General features: G+C 42.1%; 1 protein-coding gene across 1 annotated transcript in view; it reads left to right on the plus strand.

Annotated features, from left to right (window-relative positions):
• Nucleotides 1-25,046, plus strand: part of grin2ca (glutamate receptor, ionotropic, N-methyl D-aspartate 2Ca) — a gene marked incomplete at both ends in the record, with an annotated part of 133,050 nt that overhangs the window by 101,553 nt on the left and 6,451 nt on the right. Inside the window, 6 exons of the mRNA XM_080446600.1 lie at nt 3,521-3,689; nt 7,764-7,917; nt 10,868-10,993; nt 12,490-12,719; nt 21,576-21,736; nt 22,411-22,598. Of these exons, the coding sequence (XP_080302726.1) occupies nt 3,521-3,689; nt 7,764-7,917; nt 10,868-10,993; nt 12,490-12,719; nt 21,576-21,736; nt 22,411-22,598 (1,028 nt within the window). The remainder of the gene's footprint in view (nt 1-3,520; nt 3,690-7,763; nt 7,918-10,867; nt 10,994-12,489; nt 12,720-21,575; nt 21,737-22,410; nt 22,599-25,046) is intronic.

Below are 25,046 nucleotides of genomic sequence, written 5' to 3' on the forward strand. Positions count from 1 at the left end.
TGCCTTCTTCCTTTTCTTAGAAACCCACTTAAACCCTCTATTCTATTCTTAGAAAAAAACTTAAGATCTCATACTCGGATCTCTTTTTCCCGGCATCTACAGCAAATCTCTTTGCCAAAAATAGCACATCTAACAAGCTCGGTTGTGAGCTTGTAGATCTGCAATTTTTGGCTAAGGTTCAACCAGCATATGGATGCTGGGGTTCAAGTGGTTAACCATAATGATTTATATACGTTGTTAACTTGGGTCTCCCAGGCTTCTGTAATTGGTCCCATCCTTTCCCCTTTCTCTACACCAATTCTCTTCGCCAGATATCGCCGACCTACTGTACAAGCTAGATTGGCTATTTTTGCCCAAATGTTTACCTATTATCAATGTCCACAATAGGTATGCTAACAGTTCAAGTGTTTTTGTGTGACTGTCCATGGTGGTAAGTAACTAAGTACATTTACTCAAGTACTGTCCTTAAGTACAATTTTGAGGTATTTTTGCCAGACCCAAGGGGTCGGGCTTACATGAGGCTTTGTACCTGTTTCGTCCATACATGGGCATGGTCACTTTGTCCTCCGGCCCCAGCCCAAAAAAATTCTGTCCCCCAAAAAAGTCTGTCCATACTGTACATGGGCATAGAAGGGGCACACGTCGTGCAAAGCCCGGCCATTCAGATTTCAACCACTAGGGGTCTGTCCCCCTTTCGTCCCCTTTCGTCACGAACTATTCATGACATCATTATTATGTCACAAGTATGTAATTAAGTAAAGCTCATCAACCACTGTACTCTCCATTCTGTACTTCATTCTGGGTCTGGCAGAACCAGGTCTCCTGGTCTTGTTACTTTACTGGAGTATTTCCAATTGTCTATACTTTTACTTCTACTCCACTACATCTCAGAGGAAAATATTGTACTTTTACTCCACTACAAGTATTTGAAAACTTTAGCTACTAGTTACTTTGAAGATATAAATGTTTGTATTATAAAACATACATTAACCCCTTTAGCCCTATTCGCGATGCGTTGTGAGCTTGTAGATCTGCTATTTTCAAACATTTTAGTACTTTTACTTTTGGTACTTTAAGTTTATTTTGATGCCAATACTTCTGTACTTTTACTCAAGTACATTTTGAATCCCTCACTTTTACTTGTAACAGTATTTCTACATTGCAGTATTGATACTTTTACTTAAGTAAAACATTTGAGTACTTTTTCCACCACTGGTGACTGTGATGCGGATGTGACGTCTTTTCACCGCACAACACCATCGTCCAAGGAAGTATAAATCAGGCTTCAGCCGTTCCCCTTCTGTTTGATTACATCACGGCCATCATCCACTCCAGGCTCGGGCCTTATTTTCATCGAGGAATCATTGATGTTGTTTTCATTATCCCCCCAAAAATTGCTTTGCTCAGAACATCTCAGAGACTGCCCCCAATAGATAACTCATAATGAGAGGTTAACGACGTCTTTTATAACAATCAAACCGGCGCGTCTTAGATCGATGGGAACGGCGCTGCGTTAACCGATTAAGACCGGGAACGCATTTCTGTCATTCTTACATTTCTTTGGCTATTCAAAAATAGCAGATATACAAGCTCACAGCGCAGCACCGAGTGCCGCGCTATGAGCTTGTAGATCTGCTATTTTTGAAAAAAACGTGAAAATGTGTACAAATATTTGAATGTATATGTTTTTTAAAGCGAACATTTGTAACTCAAATCTGCTGCTTCTGGGGGATTCTACAAATGTCATCTAAATCAAACGTATGTTGCTATAATCAGTGGTTCTCAAACCTTTTTCATGTCAAGGCCCCCCATAATTATATATATTTAGCCGCGGACCGCCAACTCAAAATGTGCTGTCCAGGGACCCCATGCACAAGCACAAATCGGAGTTACGTTTTTTTTCCAAAAATAGCAGATATACAAGCTCATAGTGCGGCACTCGGTGCTTGTGAGCTTGTAGATCTGCAATGTTTTTAATTGCCCAAAGAAATCTAAAAAAGACACACAGATGCGTTCCCGGTCTTAATGGGTTAAGGGAAACCAATAGTCAAACAAGTGGAGTCGCGGAGGGGAAGACAGTTTCTGCTCTGACCTCCAAACGTAACCATGTGAAACTATCAGGTCTGTGAGAGACAGTTGGCATTTCATACGCGAGTATCTCTGGGGAGCGGGGAGGAAAAGCTCATCGGAGCAGAGGTTGACGTTTCACCTAAATATTCATATTTTTGGAGCGCTGCCTTCGTATGATAGCCTAATCATACTCGCCCATGCCTCTCTCTCACTCTCTGTCTCTCTCTCTCTCTCTCTCCCTCTGTCTCTCTCATTGTTTTAGGACTGTAGGTGAGGTTTTCGCTTTTGAACAATGTATTGTTTGGTCCCAAGTATTCTGCGACAAAAGATTGTACATACACTGTTACAATGTTATGTCTGGAATGGCTAAGCTTGCAATCTGTATCGCAAGATACTGTGCCTGCCACAGGAACAGAGGGGAGTTGGTTCTTTGTATCTAATGGAAAGTTATACTTTTATGCTTTTTTTTTACCATAAAAGTTTTTACCAGGTTGCCAAACCTGGTCTATATCTATCTCGTCCTGACTTGTTTGGCTAGTCGTGACTTTTTCCTAATTGGCTGGTCCTTTAGCCAATGAGGGCTCAATGTCCTCTCAGAATATGGGATCTAAAGACGACCCGCAATACTGTGTTCGGCAACTGTATGTATCTCTATAAACCGTGGCGCTGTTCCTCATTTGGCCTTTCAACGTTGCCATGTTCAGTGAGAGAAATAAGCAACCTGGTATTTTCTTTTATTTTAATATCTAGTTTTTGTGTAGTTTTACGGTCTTGGTTGGTTTTGGGACAGTCTGAGTTGACAAACTGCCCTATGGGTTGATTGCTACAATAATATGGACTGAATTTGGAAAGATGTGGGTTTTATTCAGTGGTGGAAAAAGTACTAGAACATTTTTTACTTAAGTAAAAGTATCAATACTGCAGTGTAGAAATACTCTGTAACAAGTAAATGTCAAAATTTACTTGAGTAAAAGTACAAAAGTATTGGTATCAAAATGTTCTTAAAGTTCCAAAAGTAGAAAGTACTCATTGTGCAAGATGTCCCATTTCCCAAGTTTTCAAATATATGAAATGTATACAAATCTTTTGAAAATAGCAGATCTACAAGCTCACAATGCGTCGCGATGAGCTTGTCGATCGGCTATTTTCAAATGGCCAAAATCTATATTGGGCTGAAGTGGTTAATGTATGTTTTGTAATGATAAAAAGTAACTATTCACTAAAGTTTTCAAATAATTGTAGTGGAGTAAAAGTATAATATTTGCCTCTGAGATGTAGTGGAGTAGAAGTAAAAGTACTGAAAGTATTGAAATACTCCAGTGAAGTAAAAAATACCTAAAAATTATACTTAGTAGGCCTACAGTACTTGAGTACATACTTATACACCACTGGTTTTAAAAACTGCCAAATAAATTCAAAATGCTCTGTCCCTGTCTCTCTGTCTCTCCAGCATTGTGGGTCACTCGGAGCCCTACACCAAGTTGTGCTGTAAAGGATTCTGCATAGACATCCTGAAGAAGCTGTCCCGCAACATCAAGTTCTCATACGACCTCTACCTGGTCACCAACGGCAAGCACGGCAAGCTGGTCCGCGGCACCTGGAACGGCATGATTGGAGAGGTAAGGGACAGGGGTCTATTTCAGGGTCGGGTGATCTGGAACCCGGAGGAACATTGAGCAACCAGAGCAAAGTCGAGGAACCGGAATTGGTTCCATCACATTTGGAACCGTTTGCGAAAACCGTTTTCATGTGGACTTCACGTCTGCTGGTGTTTTTTATTTTTTATTTCAAGGACCACAGTAACTATGAGAGTGTACACTCTCAAAGACACTTAAAGATCTGTAAGGGTCAATCTTTTAAATATTGGAATCATTAGAGGGAACCGTTAAGGAATCGTACTGTTAAAAGGGAATCGTTATGGGACCAGAATCGTAAAAGAAACAATGTTTTTTTTTATTTATCCTAAAGGATCCCAAACCCAGTGGTGGAAAAAGTACTCAAATGTTTTACTTAAGTAAAAGTATCAATACTGCAATGTAGAAGTACTCGGTTACAAGTAAAAGTCCGGAATTCAAAATGTACTTGAGTAAAAGTACAAAAGTACTGGTATCAAAATGTATTTAAGGTACCAAAAGTAAAAGTACCAAAATGTTTGAAAATAGCCTATGTATAAAATAGGGCTGAAGTATAATCTATGTTTTATAACGTAATAATTTATATCTGAATAGTAACTATAGTAACTAAAGTTTTCAAATAATTGTAGTGGAGTAAAAGTACAATATTTGCCTCTGAGATGTAGCGGAGTAGAAGTAAAAGTATTGACAATTGGAAATACTAAAGGAAAGAAACAAAATTGTACAGTACTTAAGAACAATACTTGAGTAAATGTACTTAGTTATTTTACACCACTGCCCAAACCTAATCACCTTAAGTCCAATACTCCTCCCGACGTTCAAACTTTTCTTCGGAAAGGGAAGTGGTATAACTACAAGTTGACGTCATTCAGAACTTCTGATGGGCGGTCTTAGAACTCTCAGAACTCTCAGAACTCTCAGTACTCTCAGAACTCCTGCACTCCAAGATGTCCTGACTGTTCGAAGTAGTTCGGCAAGCCCATTAGAAACAGCACTTTTTTCTGACGTCGGAATGAGCCTGTATTGACCCTTACATGGTGCATCCGGCTTTGTCGAGCGCCTATGAACACTTCTGTTCGAATAGACGTGTTCGGGGGAACGGAAGCCGGGCGGGGAGAGTCAAAAAAAGAAAAGAAAATAAATCGGAGTACTTCTTCCACCATGGCTAATAGTGCGGAGCAGAGTGGCCTGGCCTGTAAATGTACATCAGTGTGATAAACAGTAATGTGGTACATCAATGGACGTCACAGCGGTTATTAATAGCAACAACTATAATGGTTGGAGGGGTGGGAGCTCGTCCGGACTCCACTGGAAATAATCAGTGGTGGACACTGTGGTACTCAACCGCAGTACTGGAGTCAAAGTATACATACTCCTGGTCAAATAATACTCAACTACAAGTTGCTCAGTCAAATTTGTATTCGAGTTAAAGTACTGGCGTACTTGCATTTAAAAATTAAGTATTCAAAAAGACAAGTTTTTTTTTTAAATATATACATTTTATTATTATTTATTTATTTAGTATTCAAAAGTACAAATTACAACAATGCATTGCTGTAATGAAATTCAGACATTTTCCAAACAAATTCAAAGATTGTCCAGAAATGTCCCCCAAAATATAAATAATAGTGATCTGCTATTTTCACTACATTTGTGTTTGGGTTTAAGTGGTTATTGGTTAATTCATCATGTACTTTTCTCCTATCTTTGTAGTGGAGTCAAAAGTACAATGCTTGTCTTTGAACTGTAGCAGAGTGAAAGTCTAATACTCAAGTGAAGTACAGAGACTCAAAACATGTACTCAAGTACAGTACTCAAGTAAATGTACTTATACTGTCCAACTTCTGTAAACAGTGAGTATTAACATCCCATTCCTTCAGACAACCAATGACCTTTGGTCGGCGGTGATTAGCGGGATGCCCGCTCCCTGCGGGCAGATGCTTTGTCAGCAGAGGCCTTTAAGACCGATTTATAGACTCGCCCGCTCGCTGTGCCGCGTGCCGGAAACAGCAGATGTACAAGCTCACAACGCGTCGCCCTGCGACGCGTTGTGAGCTTGTGCATCTGCTGTTTCCGGCGTGCGGTACGACGCACGGGCGAGTATAAGTCAGGCATTACGTAACATGGTATTATGCTAGCTATGCGCTGCGATACCTAGTAATGGATTAGGGATTAGGATTGGTGGCAGATCAGGCCCCCCACGGCACCGTGTAGCAACCAAAAGACAGCAAACATAACCCTGGGATAGGCTTTTGACTTGTGCCTACATGTCTTGCAGGTGGGAGAACTGTACTTAAGTACAATTTTGAGTTAGTTATACTTTATTTGATTTTTTTTTTAAATACTTGATAGTTCTACTCACTGCATCTCAGCACCAAATATTATACGTTTTTACTCCACTACAATTATTTGATAGCTTTAGTTACTATGGTTACTTAGTATTTAGATCGTCATTACAAAACATACAATTAAGCCCTGATTAAAGGGATATTCCACCGCGCCTCAAGCCGAAATCAGGCTGATCCGGTGCGTCTCAGGAGCGGATATATATGAATAAAGAAGACGCTGGAGCAACTCGGATGATTGGAGCATTTTTATTTTAATAGCAGGGTGCAAAGCTATTAAAATAAAAAAAGGCTCCAACCATCCGAGTTGTTCCAGCGCCTTCTTTATACAATGAAGCCCTATCTTTTACTTCAGCTATTCAAAAATAGCTGATCTACAAGCTCACAAACCATCTTGCATCGCGAGCCGCTTAATACATCTGCTATTTTTTTTTAAAGTTTGACACATTTTCCCAAAAATGCAGCCCCACCTTTACCAGCTGAAACATCAAAGTGATGAACACATTCATGCATTACTAATTACAATCTAATAATGGTGAAAAAAGCATAATGCATGCATTATGAATACTTGAGTTTTTGTACTCTATTATGTACTGTAACACTTTGACATTTGTTTCAAATGTAAAGTGCAATATAAATACATTATTATTATTATTATTATTATTATTATTATTATTATTATTATTATTATTATTATTACATTTATTATAAATCTTGCTCAAGTACAGGATAACAGTAACAGAGTGTTTCTAAATTGTGGTATTGCTACCTTTGCTTCAGTAATAAAAAAAAGAAAACAATGGGAGTACTGTCTCCACCGGTGTCAGTGGTGAATGAGGCGGTACATACATCACCCTGGCGAGGCACAAGCCTTTGTGTGTCACCGTTGCTCGTATACGAGATCTATCCCAAAGGTCACCGGTGACCCTCCCCTTATTATAGCCCTGTTGGACAGCGTTCCGAATTTATGATGACGCGCGCCGAACATATGTGCACCCACGCCCCCCCACCGCCTCTCCAACCCCCCCCCCCCCCAGTGCCACGCCCCCCCACCGCCTCTCCAACCCCCCCCCCAGTGGTGGAAAAAGTACTCAACTGTTTTACTTAAGTAAATGCAATTTAGAAATACTGCTGTTACAAGTAAAAGTCCGGAATTAAAAATGTACTTGAGTAAAAGTACAAAAGTATCAGCATCAAAGTGTACCTAAAGTACCAAAAGTAAAAGTACTAAAATGTTTGAAAATAGCAGATCTACGCGATGCGACGCAACACGTTTTGAGCTTGTAGATCGGCTATTTTCAAATAGCCTAGATATAAAATAGGGCTAAAGTGGTTAATGTATGTATTATAGCGTAATAATTTATATCTGCAAAGTAACTTGTAACTAAAGTTTTCAAATAAATGTAGTGGAGTAAAAGTACAATATTTGCCTCTGAGATGTAGTGGAGTTGAAGTAAAAGTAGACAATTGGAAATACTCCTGTAAAGTAAAAGTACCTCAAAATTTTACTTAAGTACAGTACTTGAGTAAATGTACTTACTTACTTTACACCACTGCTTAGAACCCACTTAAACCCTATATTCTTAGAAAAAACGTACTTGAGATCTTTGTACTTGGATCTCTTTTTCCCTGCATCTACAACAAATCTCTTTGCCAAAAATAGCACATCTACAAGCTCCCCCCCACACCTCTACCACTCTACCTTGCTTCACAGGTGTTCTACAAGAGGGCCGACATGGCGATCGGGTCGCTGACCATCAATGAGGAGCGCTCGGAGATCATCGACTTCTCCGTGCCCTTTGTGGAGACGGGCATCAGCGTGATGGTGGCCAGGAGTAACGGGACCGTCTCGCCCTCCGCCTTTCTAGGTGAGCTAGCCGCCTGCACTTATGTCCATGTTGTCTGGGTGAAGAGCACATTTTTCCCCCCCCGGATGTGTTTTTGTCTCGCCTTGGAAAATACAATCACGCACCGACGCGTCTGACTGAGGGAATATGTCAGATATGGAGGTGTCAGTGAGCGGTTCAGCGGTCTCAGACTAAACGGATGCTACACAGCAAGGTCCTCAGTGTTGCTTTAAAGGGTTAGTTCAGATTTTTGGAGTATTTTCTGTAGGAAATACTTACCATTAATGTAGTATTTTTAGTGTCATATATTTTTAGTGAGTAGTTTAATGAGTAGGCTGCCGCGGCGCAGTGATTCTGGACACAAACATTAGTACCATGTGACAGAGGGGTCGAAGTTGAACGAAACCTGCACTATATGGTAGAAATAGGTCAACAATACAAATGACGCTAGTTTTTTAAATGAATGTATTTTTAATGAGCGGCCCCCACCAAATCTATTAATCTACCGCAACTACTTCATATTCATCAGAACCGGACCAGAACTCTGACCACGGGACTCATGCAATCAATTAATACCTTTGCAACCACTTCATTAATGGTAAGTATTTCCTACAGAAAATACTCAAAAAATCTGAACTAACCCTTTAACTCAGAGAGTGTACCAATGTAACCAAATGGACCCATAAAGTTCCTTTTGGTTACATATGTACGCTGAGTTACAAAGTAATAAGTTAAAAATGTGAAGAGAAACCCGTTGTGATCACACAACGCCGAACTGTTTCCTTGACTTGAGTTTAATTTATGCCACTGTAAGTAGAGAAGCGCTGCCTGAAGTCTAGAATCCCCTTTGGCGAGCGGTCGTTGTTGGGTTTCCCAGGGTTTCGAATCCGCGTGGTTACATCAGGGGCTCGTCTGTATCGGGTTTTCTCATGGTGGGGGCTTCAGAAGGGGGTGTTTATAGCAGAGAAGTCCTGCATGAGCACTGAGCAATGGTGCCCTGTAAGATATGGCTGTACTGATGAGAGCAACTCAACTAATTAGTAGGGTTGTTACCAGAATCAGAATAAACGTTATTGTCACATCACAGTGTGTAAATAAGAGGGTGACATTTTTTTTTTCAAGCTAGCTCCATTATTTTGTTATGTTTTTGGGTGGTGCCAGCCACACCCCACACTTGACCGTGTGTGTGGGTCTGTCCGTAGGTTTGCGGACGGCCTCAACATGTTTTTGTCTGGCCTCAACAGCTGCAGCTGATTGCAACACAAAGATGCAACCAGTTACACTAATTAACACAAACAGGAGTGCAACACATGCACATAATGAACCCATCAAAGGCACCACTCACTTCACACTGGGTGTGATTTTTTTTTGAAAAGGGAGGAAGGATAGAGAAACAAGACCAGGAGACCTGGTTCTGCCAGACCCAGAATGAAGTCCTAGTATGTAACACACCTACAAACCACTTTATACACTTAATTACATACTTGTGATAATAATGATGTCATGAATAGTTCGTGACGAAAGGGGACGAAAGGGGGACAGACTTTTTTGGCTGGGGCCGGGGGACAAAGTGACCATGCCCTAGTGGTTGAAATCTGAATGGCCGAGCTTCGCACGACGTGTGTCCCTTCTATGCCCATGTATGGACAGACTTTTTTGGGGGACAGACTTTTTGTTTGGCTGGGGCCGGAGGACAAAGTGACAGACTTTTTGTTTGGCTGGGGCCGGAGGACAAAGTGACCATGCCCATGTATGGACGAAACAGGTACAAACCCTCATGTAAGCCCGACCCCTTGGGTCTGGCAAAAAGCAAGGGGAAAAGCACAGGGTAGAAATGGGTTGTTGTATATTTCATAACATAACATACAAATCTAAAGTCATATGTTCACTTCACCAGTAGGCTACAGACAGGAGAGTGGATTCAGACAGAGAGGTGACTGTGGGCTCTGACCTGGTTGGGGGGTACAATTAACATTCTCTTTGTTTTGCCTGGGAGACAGAAGGTCTAGGCCTGTGTATCCATCCCCCCTTCCTGCCTCATACAGTTGCAAATCGAATCAGGGATTCAAAGTGTGATCTATTGTTTGTCTAGGTGGGGTCTCACCTTTCAAGGCTGACACACCCACACATGTACCTCCTCTTTTTCTCAATGGGAGCTGGCTGAGGGACCTTGGGGTCCAAAGAACTCTGTTTGTACTATGAAATAAACTGGAAGCAAGTAACCTCACTGACTGGAGTGATGCCTCAATCCATTCTTCAACCATTCATACATCTCTGGAACATCAAACTAACTACAATATGGCGTTGTTGGCAACTAAAAGTGCAGTAGAACCTTTACCAAAACCTAGTGAGGTCAGTGGTTCAGATACCACAGGGTAAACAAAAAAAAAAGTTATATACCTTCATAGGCCTATGTAGCCGTATATGAGTCTAAATATGAGGTTGCAGCAGGTGTAGCACTGTACAGTACATAAGGTGCAGCACTAGAACAGTAACAGATGTGGCACACCAGACTTTGTGCAAAAGAAAAAAAACAAAAGAGACACGCTCAGAGATTATTTTATGTGCTCTTATTGCTGAGCTGACCTGTTTTTTTTTTTTCTCCTACAACAAATGCCATATACTGCTGGACATGTGTTACAGTAACAATTAGGCTCTATGCTGCAGCTTCCTTTACTTCCTTCACAGGTCTTACCAATGATACTAATGAAGGCTCTGTTCTATTCTGGTCAAACAGACCATATTTATCCATTTGCACAAACTTTTTTTAAATTAAAATGTTTTAGAACCACTGTTCTACTCTAAATGGATCCATTTAGTGTAGAACAGTGGTTCTAAAACGTTTTAATAAAAAAAATCCTTCATTAGTATCATTGGTAACACCGGTGAACCTATTGGATTACGTTTTGAATGTTGAATGTTGCCTTTGTGTCTTCCCCCTCCTCCCTCCCCCCTCCCCACTGTTGTGCAGAGCCGTACAGCCCAGCGGTGTGGGTGATGATGTTCGTCATGTGCCTGACCGTGGTGGCCCTCACCGTGTTCTTCTTTGAGTACTGCAGTCCGGTCGGGTACAACCGCAGCCTGGTCTCCGCCAAAGGTGAGTATAGCGCCGCGTTATTCGACAATATTTTTTTTTCCTACCATGTCACGTTCTGTTATCATTGGTTCTCAATATGGCGTTTTTGGGGGGCTCCCAGGGGTTCTTGAGGGGGTTCAGAGGGGGTCCCCAGTTAATGATTGATGGTTAGGATAGGAATCAAATGGACACTTATGGGTCTGTAACTCTTGAGGGCCCTATTTTGCGCGTCTTAAGTACCAGGTCTTATGACTTCACTGAAGACCTGGAGGCGTGGCCAATGCTGTTTCGCTATTTTGAGTGGCCAAACAGCAATGGCCACGGCTCAAGGTCTTAAGTTAAGTCATTAGACCTGGTACTTAAGGCACGCAAAATAGGGTCTGAGAGTGTACAAATGGAACCAAATGAAACATTTGGTCTAATTCAGGGTTCTTCAACAGGGGGTCCGGGACCCCTAGGGAGTCCTCAGAGTTACTACAGGGGATCCGCCAAATCTTTGTGTGATATGTTTTTTTTTTACCTTATCCACTTGAAACCTAGCATCCCTTTTCTGAGGAGAACTTTAGCCAAAAATAGCAGATCTACAAGCTCACAACGCCTTGCGCTGCGAGGCGTTGTGAGCTTGTAGATCTGCTATTTTTGGTAAAGAGGTATAGGTGTAGAGGGAAAAAAGAGCAGACCGCGTAAACAAAAAAATTTAATCTGAAACACAATTTTATACAATATGGGGGTCCCTGCTTCATCTCTCTCTCAGCTTAGGGGTCCCTGCTTCATTTCTCTCTCAGCCAGGGGGTCCTTGGGTTGAAAACGTTGAAGACCCCTGGTCTAATTTATACACTCGTTAAATTAGCACTGAGGATTGTACCGTGAAGATTGGGGTCCCAGAGATAAACATGGTATCCGTGGACTAATGCATATCTTGAATTTAACCTCATGAACCCTAGCGTCCCTGATCTGGGCATGTCTTCAAAGGTGGATGTTTAGAAGAAGAAAAAAGGTAAACATTCAGTAGATTCTCTGTTTTCGGCAAAGAGATTTGTCCGTTTGTTTGGGAAAAATGGATGATGCCAAGTACAGACCCTTGAGAAACCCCAGTCAAAGAAGTGGTTTAAGTTAGGGGTCTTCAATGTTTTCAGGTCAAGGACCCCCTAGCTGAGAGAGAGATGAAGCAGGGACCCCCTCTATATTGTCTAAAATTGTGTTTCAGATGCTGCTCTTTTTTCTTTTCCCTCACACACACCTATAACTCTTTGCTATCTGCTATTTTTGGCTAAAGTTCTCCTCAGAAAAGGGATGCTAGGGTTCAAGTGGTTAATGTAAAAAAGAAAAAAATCATATCACACAAAGATTTAGCGGACCCCCTGTAGTAACTCTGAGGACCCCCTGTTGAAAACCCTTGGTTTAAGTGGTTAAAAAAATTCACTGATTTGGGTTGTGGTCATCTGCTACTGTACTTGCTTCGCTCGTCACTGTCGTTGCATAAATAACCAAAGCGGACCCGCTCTCTCTCTCCCCAGATCCCGGAGGTCCCACCTTCACCATCGGGAAGTCGGTGTGGCTGCTGTGGGGCATCGTGTTCAACAACTCGGTCCCCATCGAGAACCCTAAAGGAACCACCAGTAAGATCATGGTGCTGGTGTGGGCCTTCTTCGCTGTCATCTTCCTGGCCTCCTACACAGCCAACCTGGCCGCCTTCATGATCCAGGAGCAATACATCGACACTGTCTCTGGACTGAGCGACAAGAAGGTACTTACTTACACCTGCTAACCGGCCAAACATCGTGGCGCACCTTATTGTTAAATTGACAATAGAAAAAGCCTCCAATATGTAAAAAAAAAAAAACATATTTTGGAAAATAGTCTGAAGTAAGGCGATCTGGGAACCCATTTGGTGACTTTTTTTTTTGTGGGTACCACCTTTTTTTGTGTAGAGACAGGAACTTGATTTGTCTCCTCCCCTTCTTAGTTCACTTCCTCCCGGGTGCTTCTGTGCTTATTCCTAAAACAATGTTTACACTATGTTTAGGGCAGTGGTGCTCTGTCTTGAGAGATTAGAAGTAAGATATGATTTTAACATGCTTGAACATTTGACATTTAAAGGCCTAATTCCTACTAATAGCAATCTACAACTTTCAACGGCCAAGGTCAAAATTTAGCCTCACAACACAGCATTGTGTCTCTGAGTGCTTTTATACTGTGCCGGCATTCCAGGTTATTCTTTATGTGTGTGCGTGCTGTGTGTGTGTGTGTGTGTGTGTGTGTGTGTGTGTGTGTGTGTGTGTGTGTGTGTGTGTGTGTATGTGTGTGTATGTGTGTATGTGTGTGTGTGTGCGCGTGTGTGTGTGTGTGTGTGTGTGTGTGTGTGTCTGTGTGTCTGTGTGTTTGTGTGTGTGTGTGTGTGTGTGTGTGTGTGTGTGTGTGTGTGTGTGTGTGTGTGTGCGTGCGTGCGTGCGTGCGTGCGTGTGTGCGCGCGCACATGTGCGTGCGTGTATTCATTGTAGGTAAACATACTATACAACCCACAGTGCTGTTTGATGTTAAGCTTCAGCCAAAACAAATAGAGAATAGAGAGGCCTATTCTAAGTGCATGGAGCAGAGTGTTGAGCAAACAGAATACTTTCGGTAGCACCGAGAGTTATACCAGCAGGGAATACAAATACACTGACTGGCAGACTCACCAGGTTCATGACTTTGACTTATTGTTCCATTTTAAATCCATCCAAAGTGTCTGTCTGTCTGTCTGTCTGTCTGTCTGTCTGTCTGTCTGTCTGTCTGTCTGTCTGTCTGTCTGTCTGTGTTAAATCACTTTTACCCTTGCCTCGTATCTGAAAAAAACTAAGACCCCCCCATATGTGCACACATCTTGTACGACAAATAGTGGAAATAGCAAATCTACAAGCTCACACCGTATCGCAACACATTGTGAGCTTATAGACCTGCTATTTTCGCTATACCACCCAACGGGCCTGATTCAATAAGCTGTTTACGCCCATAGTTTGAATGTAAAGGAATTTACGCAACTTCCCACGTTAGTCTGATTCACTAATCTTTATTTCTCTGTGAATCTTGCGGGAGGTCCGCTCTTTCTCAGGTCTGCTCCGAGGCTGACTTACACAAGACCAAAGCTTGCATTATGTCATTAGAATGCCTTATTCTTCATGAAAAATCAATAGTACCAAACAGTACCAAACCTCAAATAAAATATGTATGTGCCCAACATTTGTTTTGTCAAAGAAAAATGAGGAACACATGTTGTGATCCTCACATTTCAGGGATTTATACACGAGTTGGTGAATCGCACCTCAGTTTTTGCTTAGAGAAAATAAACCCTCCTTTAGTCACTTTATTTACACGTTATTTACGACCAGCTTAGTGAATCGGGCCCAATAACTTTGTGCAACACGTTTAAAAATGTTGGACTACCTCCAAAACAGACAAAGCCTTAAGTCCCAGACCCAGACCGCAGGTATGGAAACACTTACAACACTGTGTATTACACAGTGGTGTAAAGTAATTAAGTACATGTACTCAATTGCCGTACTTAAGTACAGTTTTGAGGCTTTTCTTTTTTTACTTTACTGGAGTATTTCCAATTTTCAGTACTCTTTTCTACTGCACTACATCTCAGAGGCAAATATTGTACCTTTTTCTCCACTACAATTATTTGAACACTTTAGTTACTAGTGACTATGTAGGTCTTGATTATTATTACAAAACTTACATTCATCACTTCAGCCCGATATTTACTTATTTGAAAATAGCCGATCTACAAGCTCACAACGCGTCGCAATGCGACCCGTTGTGAGCTTGTAGATCTGCTACTTTCAAAAGATTTGTATGCATCTGAAAACTTGGGAAAGTGGACATTCTGCATTTTAAGATTACTTTTACTTTTGATACATCAAAACATACTTAAAGTATGTTTTGATGCCAATTACACTTTTGACTTTTACTCAAGTAAACTTAATATCGCCACGTAACTACGTGGCAAAATTCAAGTAACAAATGTGAGTGAGTACTTCATCCATCACTGGTGTATTACATCATATGTGACATCAAACATGGCTTCCCTCCTGCAGCAGCAGAGCCATGTGTGTGATTATCATGTCCAGTAGCCTATCGGGAGCCCTGTGGGACGAACGTGCTTCAGAACCACTGTGGACGAGCAAATCCACACTAAAGCTTCAGCAGCAGCCATGATTTGTCTTCTCTTTGCTTCTGGTCACGCAGGGATTAGAGAGAGGAGAGGCCCGAGCTGTCCTCTGCTCCTTCACTATATTCTAGTCTGACGACAACTTTACTATTCTTCCCACGTTACGACCATTATATAGCTCCAGGCTTTGTGGATACAAAGCAAAGAGAAACACAGGGAAGGGGAGAGAGAGAGAGAGAGAGAGAGAGGAGAGAGAGAGAGAGAGAGAGAGAGAGAGAGAGAGAGAGAGAGAGAGAGAGAGAGAAGGGACGCAGAGGGGGTGGCGGGGGCGTTTGGACATACTCAGTTCCATTGGGGGGAGGGATATCCCCCCCCCCCCACACTTTTGGGATGAAGAAAAAAGAAAGGGAAGAAACCTCCGACATCTACACTTTATGGAGTACCGAATTAACCTAATTTTTACCGAATTAACCGAATTAACCGAATGAATGTAACAATGTAACCTAAAAAAGTAAGAAACCCAGTAAAAAAAACACACATTAACGCGTGTGCGCACACATACGCAATGAAACGCATGCTGCGCGTGCACACGCTGCGTCGCGTAGTGAGCATGTCGATCGGCTGTTTTCAGCTAAAGCTTTCCCCACAATAACAGAAAACAGAAAATACACTAGTATTGATCCCTGAGGGACTCCGGTTACCCACATGGGCTTTAAGCGGTTAATGAATGTATGAATAGAGCAGCATTGTGAAATGGCTGTCCTACAGTATGCTACCACAGGAGGAGGCTGGGGGAGATGGAGGGAGTTTGATCAGTGGACAAGCTGACGAGATGTGCTGAGCGTGTAAGAATGACTGATGGTCTGATTAAACAGACTGCGGAGATGAACCATTAGGATGGCGGCCATAATGTGGCCAGAGGCAAAAGAGGGGATCCGGCCTGAACTACCTTGATGCTCCTTTCCTTTCTGACTAATGACTGTATCGTCTCTGACTGTTGGGTGGAAACCTCGTACGTCCAAAACCGTTACTTTTCAGGATTCAAAATAATAAAATAGCAAAAGTAGCAGATCCACAAGCTCGAAACGTGTAGCGTATGATCACGTAGGGTGTTAATTTACGAAAATAACACCAAAAGTTAGAATATGGAGATAAGAGGTCTATGCCGGACAGCAACGACTATAGATTCATATCACTGCCGTTGGGCCCAAACCTTGTATGTCCAAAACTGAGGTTTCTGCCCAACAGCAAGGATATATAGCACATTTTACAAACGCAGGGTTACCAAAGTGCTGCACAAGGAATCTAAAGATACACAATATAAGCTAAGAAACATAAAACAACAGCAACAAAACACAATAAATAAACACAAAAAAGAGACTTAAATCAATGATGAATTAATTGTATGATGAAGTCTGGCATTAACACATTCACTGCCAGGGGCTTTCTAATGCTGGCAGGTAGCTTCTGGTAGCATTTTTAAGCATTCTGAAAAAAAAATATCAAGAACCACTAAATATGTATCTCCAGTATGATCGATCCCCTGATGGTTGCTAATCACGGAGGGTTTCACTGTGCTTCTGCGAGAAAAAAATATATATATATCATCGCGACCTCCCGTTCTCTTGTTATACCCAGTCGAAAATAGCATGTGTCGCCAAAAATACATGGTAAAACACAGGAGCCGAGATACAGGATTTTAAAAGAATAAGTTAACCAGGAAGTGAATGGAGCAGTAAATCTTCGGATCACGTTATCTTGGGTTCTGGACGTTTTTCCAAATATTTTTTGGGAAATGACGGTGATCTCCGTCAATGGCAGTAAACGGGTGGATTTTAAATGACGGAGATCTCCGTCAATGGCAGCAAATGTGTTTTGAGAAAGAAAAAAAAACACCAAAAGTTGAAAAACGGGAGATGCAAGCTTTCTGCCCGACTACAGCGGTATTTGAACAGAGCCAGACTTACAGTCAGGGACAGGGAGGACGGTGTATTGTTTGCCCAGCTGTGCGGGGACACCTCAGCTAGGGATGATTAAAATGAGACACGTGGACCGGTGAGGAAAGTGACCTTGCATCAAAGTGTTTCAGAGGACAGCGTGAGGGAGACATCGTAAAGGACACTTCCGTCGTGAGCTCGTGTCCTCATGTATGGATAGTGAGGACAAGCAGTGGTGGAAAATGTACTCAAATGTTTTACTTAAGTAAAAGTATCAATACTGCAATGTAGAAGTACTCTGTTACAAGTAAAAGTCCAGAATAAAAAATGTTACTTGAGTAAAAGTTAAAAAGTATTGGTATCAAAATGTACTTAAAGTACCAAAAGCAAAAGTACTCAAATATTTGAAAATAGCAGATCTACAAGCTTGTGAGCTTGCAGATCGGCTATTTTCAAATAGCCTAGGTATAAAATAGGGCTAAAGTGGTTAATGTATGCTTTATAATGTAATAATTGATATCTTAAAAGTAACTAGCAACTAAAGTTTTCAAATAATTGTAGTGGAGTAAAAGTACAATATTTTCCTCTGAGATGTAATAGACAATTGGAAATACTCCAGTAAAGTAAAAGTACCTCAAAATTGTACTGAAGTACAGAACTTGAGTAAATGTACTTAGTTACTTTACACCACTGAGGACAAGTCCTTGTGGTATACGCAAAACACATCATGTCGGTGCCACGTGTATGCCCTCTATGTCACTAGTGTGTAAACAAAACGGACCCCCTCTCTCGATGTAATCAGGTTTTTGGGGGAGGGGGGGGGGGGTGTGCGCCCCACGCGTATAGCGAGTGTCGGTGTCAATGGGTCGGTGTCGGTGTCGGTGTCGTGGAATATTATGATTAAGAGTAGTGTAGGGTGACATTACAAAAGGAGCCGCTTGCGAAAACCTTGGCCCTTGCCAACCTCGGCGCGTGATTGCGTCCCATTGCAATTTTGCATGGCGAACGAACGGAAAGAGACCCCCGGTCACCTCTGGAAAGTAATCTAGCCCTGATATGAGGGCGCAACAGAGGTCTGTGTGTTCGTATGTAAGGCCGCCCCCCCCCCCCCCCCCCCCCCCCTATTCATGAAGGCAAGGTTTATTGCAAAGCAATCTCCATTGTAATCTCCAGTGTAATGATATACTCTAGTTGAATGGTTGTCAAAATATTCGTGCCCAAGGTACGCCAAAGGGCAAGTCAAACACGCCAAGGCTCGCTTGTATTCATATGGCGAAAACAGCCGATCTAACAGGCTCACAACACGCGTGCCGATTCTTTTTTGTATACGTAGTTGTTTGGCAACAATAGTGTGTGGCGGTCACAAAATCGGAGCTAACTATACGCACATCGACAATAGGTGCTGCTCGGTTAAAAGCATTCAAATGTTAAAGAGGTAGAACCCACACAACAACACATGGTAAAGACATCTTTGTTTGTAAACACATTAAAAAAAAAACGTTTTCATCTGGTGTGGATCTTGCTCAGCTGATATTATATATATGTTTTAACCATGGTCGTCACAAAATTCCAAGGCACGCGTGGACTTGTCTCATGGCGGTGCAACGGTGTGCCTCCACACACCGTTTCGGAACAACGTACTGCTCTTGTCTACTTAGATCAGTCGTACTCAACATACAGTACAGTGTAACAATCCCATCACCAGCTAATTAAATAGACTTTAGGCACCGGTCTATTGAGGAACGATGCAAGTTGGAAATGCATGAACCCACCCGGTTATGCAATACCCGTTGTCAGAGTACCTGTTCTGTCTGTCTGTCTGTCTGCCTGTCTGTCTGTCTGTCTGTCTGTCTGTCTGTCTGTCTGTCTGTCTGTCTGTCTGTCTCTGTCTGTCTGTCTGTCTGTCTGTCTGTCTGTCTGTCTGTCTGTCTGTCTGTCTGTCTGTCTGTCTGTCTCCCTCCCTCCCTTTCATGGCCACATACGGGGTTCTGTGTCAGGCACAGTCTATGATATCTGTACTATCTGTCGTAGTATTGATGACATCAGGTACGCCATATATGAGGATTTGCGTTTATCATTATGTTTTGGAGATCGGCTGATCCGACCGACTTTTCCAATCAGAAAACCACTCCCTCAGAGGCACGGTGGCGCAGTCGGTAGCCTCACAGCTAGAAGGTCCTGGGTTCGATTCCCACCGGGGACGCTGTGGGCACTGGGGGCGTGTCTTCTCCTCCGCGTCATCAGCGCCCATACCCTATGTGGGGTTGGCGAAAGGGCCTCTCTGCGTGCAGTTTGCATGTTCTCCCCGTGTCTCCCAGGGTAGTTAACTCATTCACTGCCAGGCTTATTTCAAGCTTGTTGATCCATATGCCAAAGGCATTATGGATCAAACGGAGAAAAAAATGTCTCTGTTTACATTTTAACATTGAAGTGGATGGAGCATTAACTTTTTGAAAATCGTTTTCTCCTAGTTCCTTTGAGATTAAAAAGAAAAAAAAATAACAAAAAAAAAAAAAAAGGTCAAAAGACGTCATTGGCACTAATGGCACACTGTAAACGGCCGTCAAAAGACGTCATTGGCACTATTAATACCCTCACAAAAAACATTTAGTAATCCTGGTCGCTATACCGCCTCCCCCCTGGTCAGCCGGGGCGCCTGATGGAGTGGAAAGGAACTGGTTGGAATAACGTGTTCCTTCCACGCGCTACGTCCTACCGGGGAATCTCCCCCCTGTCAGGTGATAAGACGGCTTGTTAGCTCTAATGCATTGAAGGAGGCATGAGCTCGGCCCTGGGCTCCCTAGGCTGGTGGGGGGAGTGTAGTGCCCAGGATCACTTAGAAAATTACAAAATCGTGGGATAAAAAAAAACGAAAACCACTCGCTTGAGTCCTCTGCGATATGCACAGCGAGTTTGAAATCGATTGGGCCCATACATGGGCATGCCTATACATGGGCCTATCGGTCGGATTGGCGGTCATGGTTAACCGCCTATCCAACTGACTTGATGTCGGGCACGGCACTCCCTCGGATTTGACCTCAATCGGTCGCGATAATAATCGCGAACTACAGACGCACAGACGGTCAGAGATTTTAGAGTAGGACGTGGCACTGTCAGAAGCAAAGATAAAGGACCCTTTAAAAGAGGTATCAATTCAAAATAAATGTTTAGTACAGACATGGGGGGGGGGGGGTTAGGGAGGCATGGCACAGACACAGGGTTAAGTTTCTGAACACTGCGTCCTCTAAATCACAGAATTAGAAGTGCAAATTAACACGGGGAAAGGCTAACGAGATAATTGACTAAACAGCACTTGAGGGCATGGGTGGGAATCAGAGGATAGCGTGCCTGGTGTGTCTGCGAGGTTGGATGGAGTACATGTACTCAAGTACTGCACTTGAGTCAATTTTTTATGTGTTTTGACTTTACTTGAGTATTTCCACTTTTTTTTAATACTATTCTTCTACTCCACTACAACGCAGAGGCAATTATTGTACTTTTTTTTTTACTCCACTACAATTATTTGTAGTTACTAGTTACTTTGCAGATTTAGATTATTATGACATAACATACATTAACCACCTAAGCGCTATTTCATACTTCAGCTAATCTAAAATAGACGATCTACAAAGCTTGTAGATGTGCTATATTTAAAATGATTGACACATTTTGAAAAATCTGAGTACTTCTACTGTATATATATTACGGTATTTAATATAATACATTTTGATGCCAATAAGTACACATTTTAATACAGTTATTTTACTAGTATTGCTACATTGTGGTATTGCTACGTAAACTTAAGTTAAAAATATATTGTTTTAAAAAGTACGTCTTCCTGACGTGTGCCAGCCAGGTTGGACAGTGTCACCGCGGTGTCAGTTTGTCACCGCTCGTCACCTGCAGGCCCCCGGGGGGCCACAGCCTGCCATTTGGAAGTGACAAAAAGAAGAGAGGAGAGGACATGGAGCACATTAAGCACTGTGTGGAGGGAGGACTGGGGGGGAGTGGAATAGAATTGACACGCTCACATGCCACTCCACTGTGCTGCTGTCAGCATGCACACCTAAAGGCCTCTGTCACATGAGAGTCGCGAGGGAAAAAACGCACCAGGGCTGCTCAATAATCCCATCACCCTGACTTATACTTTCACATGACATGAACGGTGTGAGAGAGCGCCGTGACAAATCTATCATTTATACGTGTTCCATCTGTCTCTCTCTCTCTCTCTCTCTCTCTTCTCTCTCTCTCTCTCTCTCTCTCTCTCTCTCTCTCTCTCTCTCTCTCTCTCTCTCTCTCTCTCTCTCTCTCTCTCTCTCTCTTCTTTCTCTCTCTCTCTCTCTCTCTCTCTCTCTCTCTCTCTCTCTCTCTCTCTCTCTCTCTCTCTCTCTCTCTTCTCTCTCTCTCTCCTCTCTCTCTCTCTCTCTCTCTCTCTCTCTCTCTCTCCCTCCATCTCTCCCCCCCCTCTCTCTCTCTCTCCTCTCTCCCTCTCTCCCCCTCTCTCCCCCTACAGTTTCAGAAGCCCCAGGAGCAGTACCCGCCGTTCCGTTTTGGCACGGTCCCAAATGGCAGCACCGAGCGCAACATAAGGAGCAACTACCCGGAGATGCACTCCCACATGGTCAAATACAACCAGAAGGGTGTGGAGGATGCCCTCAACAGCCTCAAAACAGGGTAGGCCTCGGCCACGCAACGGCAAAAACACATGCACCACATGTCTACGCTGTCGTGGAAACCTCATATGGCCATAAAACAAATGGTCAAATGATTTAGATTACAATTAAGCTGTACCAATAACCAGCTGAATAGTCTTCTTCATTGCATATGCGTCTCACTGTAATTACATACCATAATTACCCTTTGAGTGATCTTCAGTGGTGACTGGTGAGCAGTAATGATGTACACTTCACTTCACTTGAGTACTGTAGTTAGGTCAAACAAAATAGCATTTATTTATTTGTTGATTGATTGATTGATTGATTGATTGATTGGTTGTTGATTGATTGATTGATTGATTGATTGATTGAAGCTTATGACTTTCACTCCAAGACTACATTTCTAGGAAGCAACCTACGGGACCCAAACTTACAAACATGCATTATGAATTAACCCCTTAAGCCTTTCTTTTTTTCAAAATGAGTGAAAATTAGTTCAAATGTTTGACTTTTTAAATTTCCATGGATATATATTTTTTAATTTCTGAAATTCAGAACAATGTTCAATTGTTTTGAATGTTTTGAATAATTAGTTTTTTCTCAAAAAATATATTCTAGGCAGTAATTTTAATTGTAGCAATCTTCTCTCTCTCTCTCTCTCTCTCTCTCTCTCTCTCTCTCTCTCTCTCGTAGGAAACTGGACGCGTTCATCTACGACGCGGCGGTGCTGAACTACATGGCGGGCAAAGACGAGGGCTGCAAGCTGGTGACCATCGGTAGTGGGAAGGTGTTTGCCACCACTGGCTATGGCATTGCCCTGCAGAAGGAGTCTCGTTGGAAACGACCCATAGATCTGGCTCTGCTCCAGTTTCTGGCTGACGGTATACATTATATATTATATATACCTCACACTTTGCACTGGCAAAATCCTCAGTGTGGATTCAACTCCCAAAGAAGGGTCCAAAATGGAACCTTAACACAGTGGTTCTCAACCTTTTCACGCCGCGACCCCTCGAAATAATCATATTTTAACTGGGGACCCCCCACCCTGACAAGCACTTGAAATTGTTGAGGCATTACATTTAGTAATAGATATTGTGAAAATAAAACAATTTTCACAATCTCTTTCTTATATTATTTGACAATTTGGCCAATGTTTGACCAGTTTTTATAGTATAGTTTGTTGATTATTTTTGATGCAGTAATGGTATTTTTTCATACGAAAAAATAAAAAATAAAAATCATTTGGGGACCCCACTGGGGGTCCTAACCCACAGGTTGAGAATCACTGCCTAAACGGACCCGCGGTATTATATGGGGTCTTTGGCGTTGAATTATCACTGTGTGTTTTCCTGTGTAAGCTGATAGTTTGAGGTATACTGTACACTATACAAATACAATATATTTTATAGCAAGTTATCTCTCAAGACACTTGACATGTAATGCAGGTGGAGTGGATATAGAAGGTGTATTTCGTTGTCTGTCGGGCAGAAAACGTGTATCTCCATAATTAATATTTGTATGTATATTTTAACCCATTTAGACCAGGAAAGAATCTGTGGAATTTTTTGATTTTCTTTGGCTATTCAAAAATAGCCGATCTACAAGCTCATAGCACGGCACAGAGTGCCGCGCTACGAGCTTGTAGATCTGTTATTTTTGAAAAATAGTGAAAATTTGAATATATTTGTTTTCAAAGGAAAACATTTTTAACTCAAATTTTTGCTTCTGGGTGTCCCTATTACAACATATTTTGAGATGGGGGGTATGCGACCAAATGCATATCAACATGAAAAAGTTTGAGAACCACTGATATAGAAACATTGTTTTTCAAAAAAAAATTAGGATTTAGAAGACATTTAGAATCCCCCAGAAGCAAAGATTTGAGTTACAAATGTTCGCTTTCAAAAATATATTCAAAGATTTGCACACACTTTCAAAATGTTTCAATAGCCAAAGAAATCTAAAAATGACACCGATTATTTCCCGGTCTAAATGGGTTAATAAATAAATGCTCTATTTTATACTTTTTGGCAGGACGGTATCGTAAAAAAAAAAAATCAGATCATTTGATCAGTGTCAGTTGTTTTGGACATACAATTTGCACCCGACCATGGTGATAATATCACCATGGTGTGGCTGTCTTTGTGCATATTATGCACAAAGACAGCCACACCAACATTAGCACAGGAGATGATTGAGATAAATATAGATCAAGATGAATAGATTGAGATAAATATGGCTGTTGGCTGATATATGCTGGCCCTCAGCTGGATAACCTTGGGCTATGATGAATTCCCAGATGATAATGAGTTTACCACATACCCATAGGCCTATAGCTGTATTTAGTCACAAAGATGTAGCATTTGAGTATTTCCATCTGTCTATACTTTATACTCCACTACATCTTAGAGGCAAATATTGCCCTTTTTTTTAACCCACTACAATTATTTGACAGCTTTAGTGAATAGTTACTTTGCCGATCTACATTATTAATACAAAACATAATGAAGTCATTCATGGCGATGTATAATAAGTTAATTTACCCAGCAGCACATAAAGTCTGCGGCATTAAAGTGATGAACACATTAATGCATTACCAATTGCAATCCTATAATATGATTGTTAAAGTACTTTTATGTTTGGTAAGACTATTTTGATAGCAATACTTGTGTTCTTTTCCTCAAGTGACATTTTGAAGGCAGAACTTTTACTTGTAGCAGAGTGTTTTCCCCTGAGCCAGGGTAGAGTGGCCGGGTAGAGTGGACTGGAAACCGCAAGGTTCCCAGTTTGATCCCGTGCTGGGGCGCTCCCCCAGAGTTAGTGTCGAAGTGTCCTTGAGCAAGACGCTGAACCCCTAATTGCTCCCGATGAGCAGGTTGGTGCCTTGCATGGTTTCCTCCGCCATCGGTGTATGAATGTGTGTGTGAATGGGTGAATGTAATGCACAATCTATGTAAAGCGCTTTGGATAAAAGCGCTATATAAATGCACCATTTACCTCTGACCCCATAGTTTACTGAGGCACTACACTGTCTGCATTATGTGACAGTTGCTCTGGATAAGAACGCTTGTAAATCGTCTATTTCTGGCATGCGCAACACCATGCACAGCCAGGTATGAATCGGGCATAACGTGTGCCGATTGGTCAGCTACACCACTGGTTCTCAATGGTCATTGGGTTCAGGGTAGCCTGACACTCAGCCTGAATTTTCATTTCGTTTCACTCCATTATTCAGTCTGAAAGCCCTCTCAATGCAGCGGAGTTCTGAGATGGGGGCGTGGCCAAAGTGGGACTCCACTATGAACCAACGCGATTGGTTCATACTG

Source organism: Gymnoscopelus braueri (assembly GCF_963280865.1).
Source record: "Gymnoscopelus braueri genome assembly, chromosome: 13".
NCBI classification, from domain to species: Eukaryota; Metazoa; Chordata; class Actinopteri; order Myctophiformes; family Myctophidae; genus Gymnoscopelus; species Gymnoscopelus braueri.